The sequence below is a fragment of the Ornithodoros turicata genome, chromosome 1 (assembly GCF_037126465.1).
Source record: "Ornithodoros turicata isolate Travis chromosome 1, ASM3712646v1, whole genome shotgun sequence".
NCBI classification, from domain to species: Eukaryota; Metazoa; Arthropoda; class Arachnida; order Ixodida; family Argasidae; genus Ornithodoros; species Ornithodoros turicata.
Genome location: NC_088201.1, coordinates 126,377,274 through 126,387,865, shown reverse-complemented (window position 1 = coordinate 126,387,865; position 10,592 = coordinate 126,377,274). Strand labels below are relative to the sequence as shown.

General features: G+C 45.8%; 1 protein-coding gene across 1 annotated transcript in view; it reads right to left on the bottom strand.

Annotated features, from left to right (window-relative positions):
* Positions 1-5,082: 5,082 nt before the first annotated feature.
* The window catches only part of LOC135368704 (bestrophin-4-like), a 74,329-nt gene continuing 68,819 nt past the window's right edge, over positions 5,083-10,592 (bottom strand). The window contains exons 14-15 of the mRNA XM_064602160.1: positions 7,012-7,057; positions 5,083-5,394 (exon numbers count right to left, since the gene is read on the bottom strand). Coding sequence (XP_064458230.1) covers positions 5,246-5,394; positions 7,012-7,057 — 195 coding nt within the window. The 3' untranslated portion in view covers positions 5,083-5,245. The remainder of the gene's footprint in view (positions 5,395-7,011; positions 7,058-10,592) is intronic.

The following is a 10,592-nucleotide window of genomic DNA, read 5'->3' as shown; positions in this document are numbered from 1 at the left end:
GGTGTTTACGTCCAGTACACCTTTTTTACACCCCCATTTGAACTGGGAATACGGTGTTAAAATTTTGTGTTTTAGTTCCTGACAGAAAAATTATGCTGGTTTCACAGCTCCGCTCAGCAAGAACGCACATTATAGACGATAACCTGAGTTAAGAACACAGTATTTGACAGGGGAGGAGGTTGGGAATTTGCAGGCGTACGTGCTCATTGCAAAAACGGATTCCCGTCACCGTTACAAAAGTTTTCCGCCCGACTACGTGACCGAACAAATTGTATTTCAGTATATAATCCATCCGATACGCCAATATAGGCTACCTCGGCACTCACGCTGGTCCAACAGTGTTACCAAGCTAACGAGGAGTGTCTGTGATGCATTGCGCTCCGGTTTAGATTGCACGATGGAACCACGGCTAGAAGTCTGCCGTCTTGAGGGTAGTGCTTGTCATAGAAGCAAGAACGTCGAACTGTATGTCTCAGCATGCCGTCGCGAGGCCTTGTATTCACTAGCTATTTGAGAGGGAGCATTTGCCTGAAAGCAACTCCATCCTAAAACGTGTTTTGAATAGAATACTCCCCTTTCAATAGTGTTTTTTAAACGCCCATTATAAGAGTGTTGTATGAGGAATATTCCTAAATAAAGGGTGTCTTAGAAAACACCATTCCACTCGGGTGTAAAGGCAACACCAAAAAGGTGTGTGTCATGGGACAAGCCATTTACACCAAAAAGTGTAAGAAAGTTTACTGCGTATTTGACTGCTGATACGGCAGTCACACGGTTCTTTTGAACGGGCAGCGAACCAAACACACGTTGCCAAATCGCCGAAACTCCAAAAAAGCATATGCACTCTACCATTTGGCTCAATATTTCCCCGGTGGGATGGTATCACATATGCGATTTTCAATAAACATTGATTTCTTTACCCACTGAAGAGCGCCGTGTGACTGCGATAATAAGCTTCATTGCTTTTGAAACTTCAGTGAGCATATATCTCTTGGGGCATTCATCATGGCTTCCAAACACGCAGTAGGACTTCTGTAGTAAGCAAAATGATTTTTAATAGACCTCTCCCTGTTTGTAAACAAATGAAGGTATAGTGTTCGACAGCGCCACCAATTTGGTACAGTAGAACGACGCTCGAAGCTATAGGGGCGAACAAGATCGCGCCCAAAACCCAGGGGCTTTAGGGGATTACGATGGTCCCTGAAAGGGACGCGACTTTCGGTCCTAGTTTTCTTTCAATAGGGGGCAGTAAGCAAGCGCCCATTTGCGGAACCCAGCGATCCCGCCTTCAGCCCAGCCTTCCGATTTGTTTCGGTTTCAGTCTGTCTACCAACGTCATGATCACGTTTTTCGGGTAGAGGTCTATTCGCGATGTGGAACCACGCCGCGATACAATGTTAGTCCTTGTTTTCGAGAGGAAATCTGTACACATTAGATGGCCCATGGCGGTGCTGCTCTTACAATATAGCGCCGCGCAGCACCGCATATCGCAGCTTTTGCGGCTTTCTGGACGCAACACAGAACTCGTGAAGTGTCACGTCAGCGCAACGAAAGCCCTAACATGACGGCGCCCACGGCTCTCCGCACGGCACACTGCGCACCACGTGATCCACAAAGCCAATGGCCACTGTCGGCGGCGAGCTGAATGGTGGAAAAGCGTGTCGATACTGTAAGCGAAGCTTATGTAGTGACTGTAGTACGTCAGCGTCAAGCGAAGTTTCGCCAGTTTCGCCGTTCGAAACGAGCGATTCATTTGAAGATGCCTGCATGGAGACTCAAAGAAGAAGGGAAAATTGAAGCTAATTCTGTGTGTGCGGTATAGGCAGCCATAACATCCGCTTTACTGTGAGAGAGAGAGGCAACTTTTGCCGGAAAGTTTTCCTCGTGCCTGAATGCGTAGTGTGAGAAGGAATGTCATCGACAATGAATAACGCCTGTACGACGGTCAAGTATTCCTAAGATCTCCTTCACGACATTTAATCCCCTTCCTGCTCAGTATGTTGTTTCTAACCTTGCACTCATTTCGTGCCGTCAATATATTTGTCAGTGACCATGTTGTTCCGCATTAAAGTCCGCTATGTGTCCGACTTCTCTTTCAGTCGGTCACCATCTTTGCGGCATGCCGGCGAAGAGCGGCTTTTCAAAACCTGGACTCCCTACAATAATACAGCTTGCTAATACGCGCTAAGCGGCGCTTCCCCACCCACCATCATATTATATAAATAGATTCTGTCCATATGATCTTATTCTCATTCCTATTCTTTCTTCAAGAAAGACGTCATCATGTGTTTGTCGTAACAACAACTATCTGTTTTGTCTTACCTCTTGCCTATTTCTATTTTTAGGTTCTAACATAGTTGACGTCGTTTCTTTTTCTTCTTCACATGATATTGGTGGTTGGTTTGAATGTTGAAATGTGATGCTATTTGCGCCTATACACTAATAAAACATTATTATTATCATTATTATTATTGTTGTTGTTATTATTATTATTATTATATTTCAGTCTGGAAGCATACAGGAACGTCTCATTTATAACCTGAAGCAACCTTGATTGATTGATTGATTGGATTTTTTTTAATTATAACCATGTTCTAAATACAGGCACAAATGGACTGAAACGGCATGCTGCCTTGAGCAACGTGTGTGTATGATAGAATTTCTTGGGAATAAGTTCACTGAGAAATTCACGTTAACGGATTGCGCATCGGAAACAAATAAATATTGTTCCTGCTACTTTCATAATGTGCATTCCAATTAGTACTTAGCTATAGTATTGATATGAATTCTTCCGTGCGACCGTTCCGTCCTCATATTGCAGGGACTGGTCTATGACTTGTATTCGATAATTGATAGTTCCTCCTGGTTAAAGAGCACCCTTTAAGCAGATACAGGATACAAATACTGCGCGCTTGTCTGTGCTAGACACTGTGCAGGGCGCAGTCATCTTTGACTTTCTACCAGCGCAAACTTCTTCTTGGAGACATTTTACATGTTTCGCATGCTGAGGAAATGCCCTTTCTACGGTCACTGCCACAGAAGTCTTCTCGCGAGTTAACATAGGGCCAAAGCCGACACAGAAGATTCGGGAAACCATCGCCGCAGGTACGGCGTGGGGCAAAAGTTCACGGAACATTGGGGTGTCGCATTTCACCACTGGAGCGACACCGTAGAACCAAACAGGAGCGCGCGCGCACGCTGAGAGATCGACAGAATAGCTGGTAACCCGTTTCGTATTCGATCTGTTCCGTATAGCCAATAGGGGGACGCTTTGATGAAGGAATACGCCAGTGTCGTGCTCCGTAACCTTTTGTCCCCGATCTGTACCATCGCGCACGAAACCTCAACACGCGAAAGCATGGATACGGCGTCAGTACCAGGGGTACCGCTGTCGATCAAGCGGCCGCAGTGCCCTCCAACTAGTGCATCGGGCCCATGCTATTCCGAATGCTTAACCTTGGCCCCTTAAGTTTGGCTGTCGGTTAAGTTCCCTAAAGGTAGGGTCAAAGCCTGTAATGAACCAAACACAAATAGAACGTTCAATGTAGGGAGATACTTGATATGAGGATAGAATGTAATACAAACATGGAACGTAAAATAATGCTCTTAATGAGTCTCGCCTAGAGAACGCAGTTGGTGAGCGACTGCTCGCTTAACTCCAAGTACGAGGGGTGTTCAAGTCAAACCGGGACTTTCTGTCTCCCGAGTGTACAAATGGCTCGCGCTACTTCTTTTTCGTCATTTTCACACACGACAGGCCTCCGCGTTCACCACGTGGTGGTTCAAAGTTTGTGCAAAACAGAAGACACGTATTGGACAAGATGGCCGACAACGAGGTGAGCGCGCACATCGAAGAGCGAATTGTCATGAAGTTTCTCGTGAATGAAGGCGTAAAGTCATCTGAAATTCACAGAAGACTTCAGGCTCAGTATGGCAACGATATACTTAGCCGCAGCAAAGCGTTTGAGTAGTGCACCATTTCACGCCTGAGTCTAAACGCGCATCAAAACAGTGGAAGCATCCGGGCTCGCCAGCTCCCAAGAAGTTCCGAACCACCCCGTCTGCGGGTAAGGTCATGGCCACGGTTTTCTGCGACAAGGTTGGCGTTGTTCATGTTGATTTTCTCCCCAGTGGTACCACCATCAATAGTGCATATTACTGCCAGGTTCTCAGGGATGTGCACAAGACGCTGAAGCAAAAGCGGCCGGGCCTAATCACCAATAGAGTTCTCCTCCTACAGGGCAATGCACGCCCGCATACCGCGCATCTCACGACACGCACCTTACAGGAACTTGGCTGGGAGTTGCTGCCACATCCCCCTTACAGTCCAGATCTCGCCCGCAGCGATTTCCATCTCTTCGGGACACTGAAGGCGTTCCTTGGGGGCCGCCACTTCAGCTGCGACGACGAGGTCAAGAATACTGCGGGCAGCTTCCCCTGTATGTATGTGTGCTTTCTTTTCTCAGTTCACGCGCTCATACGGGATTGTGCCGTCTACGTCAGGAGACACATGCTCATCCTGCAAGAGTAATGGTCCTCTCTCATAATAAAAACGCTACAAAATACAGAAAGGGTCGGAGAAAGAGCAGACAGACGCAGCGCTACGTCTGTCTGCTCTCTGTAAGTCCCTTTCTCTGTTTTGTAGCGCGTTTCGGAGTTCAAGCCCAACAGGACCACAAAAAAAATTTATGCTTTCCTCATCTCGTATGTATCGAATTGTCACTTCTCGATCCCTTCTCTCACATGTTCTTTGAAAGAGTCGAGAATTGCAGAACAAATCCCTCGGTCACTTGTGCAGGTTGCATTTTATTTCTTACAGAACGTGCAGCAAAAAAGTATATGTGAGGACAGCTAACTGCTCTTTTAAAGGAATGCGTGATTGAATCCTACCCATGGCTCTGTTGTTTATCTAAAGTTGTCCCAAAGATGTTCCAGTCAGTTTCCTCTCCAATATGTTACCTCTCCCATATGAAAGCTCCCATGTTTCCTCTCTGTCTGCTGTACGTTCGTAAACGTCCCTATACCGGATAAAAAGTGATAACAACCGGACATAGCCGCGGAAAAATGACTATTGTTATTTCACGAAAGAAACACGTCTATTCAGAATGTATTGGGCAAAAATATCACACAGTTTATTGCGATTACCCATTTTCGGGTCCTTTGAATTGGCTCTTCCGTGCATCCCATCCGCTGCATTGCGGTTTAGCGTTCCAGCGGAACAGGATCACTGAAATGCCCCAGTAAATTATACCCTGGTGACCTGCGTGATGATGGATGGCTGATTGGTGTCCGTATTGCCTTCTCTTTGAATACTTGCGTCATCTGATGCTGACGTCTCCATGCCCAGCTTCCTGAGCTCTTCCGAAGAAGAGTCCAGTTCGCTGCATGGGCCATCTGCAATAGAAACGAAGAGAGGCAAGATAGTATTATTTTTCGGCCGGCTCCGCGACAAAAACAACCACATTATTACAATATGATGACTGGGGAGTTTCATCGCCAATGGCGATACTCTACCCCCGGCTCCGCTACAGTATTCTGAACGTTCGTAAGATAGCAACTTGTGACATCAGTGTTCCGAGATTTCTGAAGGGGTAGACCAGGATTCCTTCGGTCGCCTTTCCGCATAACCATAACCGTCTGCCCGTTGCAATATTTGGAACCTGAGCGTCACATGCACTGCCCCTTATATTTTCGCTAAAAAAAGAACAGTATGCATTCCCTTATGGGTGTGTATGTAGGGTATACTTTTTTCTCAATATTTTGTTTTCTTGAACATTGGGGGCGGCTCCTGCCCAAACATGAAAAAGTGTTCTCCGTTCCAGGCGTCCTTCTGACACATAGAGACGACGTCTCTGCGCTTTCTTTGTCTGGTGCTAGAGGGCAAGCGTCCATCAAGCTTCCCGAAGAATATATGGAACGCGAACAAATCCGATGACGTCATAAGAGTTCAAGAAAGGAGCGCGGTTTGAGCCAAGTATACGACAAATATTTGGCGAGTTAGCATTCTCTCAGGAGCCCGAGATTATTCATGTTCATAAACTACTGTATGAAGATTCGCTTCACGTAAAAAATATGAAGCTGATCTATATTCATTGTTTAACAAACCGACCGAGAATATCGACCGTTCGTAGAAAATGACACTATTAAAATTGTATTTTCACATACCCGAGGTTGTCTAAGAAGTTAAAGAATTATTGGCATATGTAGAAGAGATCCTCTCCTATAACATATTGAAAATCTACAGGTGTTTCTTTTATTTTCTTCCTTAAACCAGAAAACAGAAATAATTTTTGTTTTAAAAGAAAAAAAAAAACGGCAACGGGATGGTGTCCGACAGTGGGAACCCGCCTTAACTGTGTCTATGGTACCATCTACGCTTAGGTTATGTCGACAACCATGGTGACAGGGGCAGCAAGACGCACTCGGATTGCTACGCAACATGGTTCCACGTTATGACTAGCTCAGGGGGTAATGGCAGGATCGGCTCGTCATTGTTGGCCACACAGAAGAGGACAACTATAGCCAAAAAAGAAAAAAAGGACAGATGGAGGATGAAAGGTGGAGATGCGTAGAGGGCGCGTGAGTCGTCGGGGAGAGCAAAGTGTTAGAGGAGTCGTCGAGCAAGGCCCGCTTCCTGCAGAAATACAACAACGTTTCTTGCTGAAGCGGAACGTTCGGTAAAGGAACCACCGAGGTAGAGGATGTCCGCTAGCGTGCCAGAGCTGGAGTGAGGGAGATGGGCTTCTAACTAGCTCAAGTCCGACTAACCACAAGGAATGATGAAATGAAAATGCCGTTCCACACCCGACCTGGCCCTTTCTTCGACTACTGTTCTGCACGTGGTACCGTCTTGCAAGAAGTTAATGACAGTATGCACCTATGGCCGTAGCCGTTGACGTCGTAAGTGTGCCACACGCATGGTTCTACGTTCTACGCGTGGTTCTACACGAGCGTTCTACGCGTAGTACCACACTTACGCCCACTATTGACTAGAATTTAAACATTTCTTACCTTGATCCATGTCTAGTATTGTAGTACCACCTTTGATTGCATTCTTCTGCAATGTCAAAATAACATCGTTATACTATGCTGCACATGTGTGATCGCAACACGAAGTGTAAATATTAAGACACAAATCGCAGATTCTTATCGAAATGCGATAGTATTTATAAGCTCACTGTGAGCATTCTCCTATGATGGACAGCGGAGGCCTGTGGAGTATGAAGTTTCTGACGGGATTGGCAATCAGTGCCTTGGCTGTGCCCCTGACGACGACACAGTCTTTTACACTTCCCGTATGAGCTGTGGGAATTTTGTCGTCACTGGCTTGATATCAATCGAAGACTTCCTTCATGAAGTCTGCAAACTTGTTGTTCTGGGGCTTCTTAATGTCCATATGGACGTCTCCCAAGACAGCCATATGTATGTTGCGTTCCTTCAAGTTTTCTACGAATGTGTTTCTTGAAGAATAATCGAAGACTTTCGCTAGAAGAAACCTCTTGATCTTGCCTTTCGAGGACCCCAGTGTAATATATATACCAGTACGATCAGGACGGAGACATCCTTGTAGTCCACTTCAACGACGCATACGTCAACAACTTTGTTTGCAGCGGCTAGAGCACGTTCTACCTTGGCGGCTTTGCGAGCCACTGTCTTGATCGCTAAAATAGTTTTGTCATTTCTCAAGTAGATGGCTACACGGGCAGTTAGGTTGTCTACTGTCTTCGTGTCAGAAACACATCGGAAGCCTTCCACATGTCGCGTTAGGTTGATCCAGGTCTCCGAGAGGGCGAAGACGTTACACTTGGCCAGTACCGCGTCAGCCGCTATGTCGGTTGCACGTGCATTGAGGCTCTGCGCGTTAAGGCACCTACAACCATGTTGTCGTTTCTACCAAACCCTCTGCACCATTTATTTTTGCATTTATTTTTTTCTCAATCGTTCTTCCGCGCAGCTCTCGCTGCGACTCGGGACGCTTGCGCTTGAAGTGGAGAATTTACGCTTGAACTCTGACAATTACTTGTTTTGCTACTTGAGAAGGCGTGGCATGGTTGCGACCACGCGGTGTGACATCTGAAGGCGCGCCCACTTTCGTGTTTGTTTTGTAGCCGCGCTTTGTGCGCGGATCTCCCAGCAACCAATGAGCGTAGGGCTTACGCTGCTGTTTGCACCGTCCCACAAAAACTCGGAGAGTTCACTCATAAATGCTATCGCATTTGAAAGTATATTCGTAGACACAGTGTTCCACAATTGCTGGGAACTGTATAAACCACGGTATTATGTTAACACGGACAGGTATAATTTCCACTCATCTCTGTATAGCGCACTAATGTGTTATGTATTCCACCTCTCTGCTGAAACGTGTATTAATGACGTATTCCAGCAGACGCCAGATCTAGAATTTTTCTGAGGGAGCGGCGTCCTGACCTTGGACAGCGTCCTACTGACTACCTAAGGTCAATTGGAACTCTATGTAACGACAGATATTGAAGAGGGTCAGGATATCCGGACCCCCCCCCCCCTTCCCCCCTGTAGATCGCTTCTGAATAGACGTGCCCAACATGCAGGGTGTTTCACCTAAGGTAATAAAAAATTCTAACTGGCTACGTAGTCGCCGGAGGATTGTCGGACTTTCGGCATTTACCTTCTGGAAACTTTTGCCACCATTGAGGAAGGCTTTGGACAATTTTTAATTGCGGGATTTTTTTTTTCTATTGATCTTTGAAAACTGCCAAGCGAACCTCACTTTTTTTTTTTTTTTTTTACAGAAACATGAAGTCCTCCACGGATAACCACAGACCCAACCAAAACTACGCACTGTATCGCAACGGAAATAGTCTTACAAAATTCGTAAAAATTCGGCTTTAGCCCCGCCAGCTCAGTTGCCGCAAAGAGAAGCGCGAGGTATGTGCGAGGAGAGGAGGAAGTGTTCCTGACTCTTGTTTTACCTTTCTTTTCCCCAGGTTGACCTTCACGCTGGCGACAACCGACTTATCAAAAAGAAAACAAAACAACTGTCTTATCACAAAGAAGCCAAGACAAATGAAGGCGGGGACACTCTCTCGTCTAGACGCAGATTTCGCGCGCGCTTCTCTGCGAAAATCAAGCAGGCGGGGCTAAAGTGTAATTTATTACTAATTTTTTAGACTATTTTCGTTGCGATATTGTGCATTGTTGTCTTGCATGCCTGCATATTTGTGCCAAAGTTGCTGTTGTTGTGTGGTGACGTTGAACTTAACCCGGGGCCCAATAATAAGCAGCCCAACAAGCAGCTTGATGATCTCCTTTTGTTGGTGCAAGAAATAAACCAGCGCACAGTTAGTCTTGATGATGGCCAGAAGGCTCTTATGGAATCAGTCAGCGAAATCAAACTAAACCAAGAGTCTATTGAAAAGAAACTATCGTCTATCAGTGATCGCCTTGACTCCGTTGAACAAAAAACGTCCTCGATTGATTCGGTTCAACGTGAACTACACGAGCTTAAAACAACGAGCGCTAGCATTCAACGGGAACATGAGGCACTCCGTGTACGACTGAATGAGTACGAAGATCGCTCCCGACGGGATAACCTCGTCATTCACGGTCTTCCCGAAAATTCACCCCAGGAAACTTGGGAGGACACCGAGAAGGCGGCGATTAACTTTTTTCGCGAATCACTCCATCTTGTAGTTGAAAGCGCTGATATTTCTCATGCGCATAGAATTGGAAGGTTTTCGCAGCACAAACAGCGACCTGTTATAATCAAATTCTCGTCATTTAAAACGAAAGAGAAAATACTAAAATCAAGGTCACTGCTATCTAGTTGTAGTATGTCGATATCTGAAGACTTTTCTTTGGCTACCCGCGTGGGCAGAAAAAAACTGGTCGAGTATGGTAGGTCAATGCAAACACAGTTCCGTTTGCGCTATAACCGGCTATACGTAGACAACAAATGTTTTACTTATGATGCCATTCAGGATAGTGTTGTTGAGATAGTACCTCCGCACGACGGCGAGCGCATTGACTTGCCTGCTGGCATCAGCAGAGAACAGAACGTCGGCGGAGATGTTGTTGATCGACCATCAGCAAGCACCGCTCCGTCTACGTAACAATTAAGGGGGGGAAGTGGACCAGGATCCAATTGCATATCAGTATTATTCACTAACATACGTAGCCTACTAAAAAAACGCGATTCACTGTGCCATATTATTGATACTTGCGACGCAGACATCATAGTTCTTACTGAGACATGGTTGTCTGCGAAGGTGCCTAATCACGAACTGTTTCCAAGTGTCAAAGCTTACAATGTGTATCGCGCTGACAGAGGATCGAGAGTTGGAGGAGGTGTATTGATTGCAGTATCATCAGACATGGTCTCTTCTCTAATCAATGTTACTAGTAACCTTGAAATTATATGGGTATCGGTAACTTGCTGTTATCGTCGAATTATCCTCGGTGTCTGTTATCGTCCTCCGTCTTCACCGCCAACTTTTGTAAATGAACTACATGATGCTGTTAATCTTATTATGTTTCGTCACCCTGATGTACCAGTTTTCCTTTTAGGTGATTTCAATTATCCTAGCATACTATGGGCTGCGTCACCGCCGTTAGTC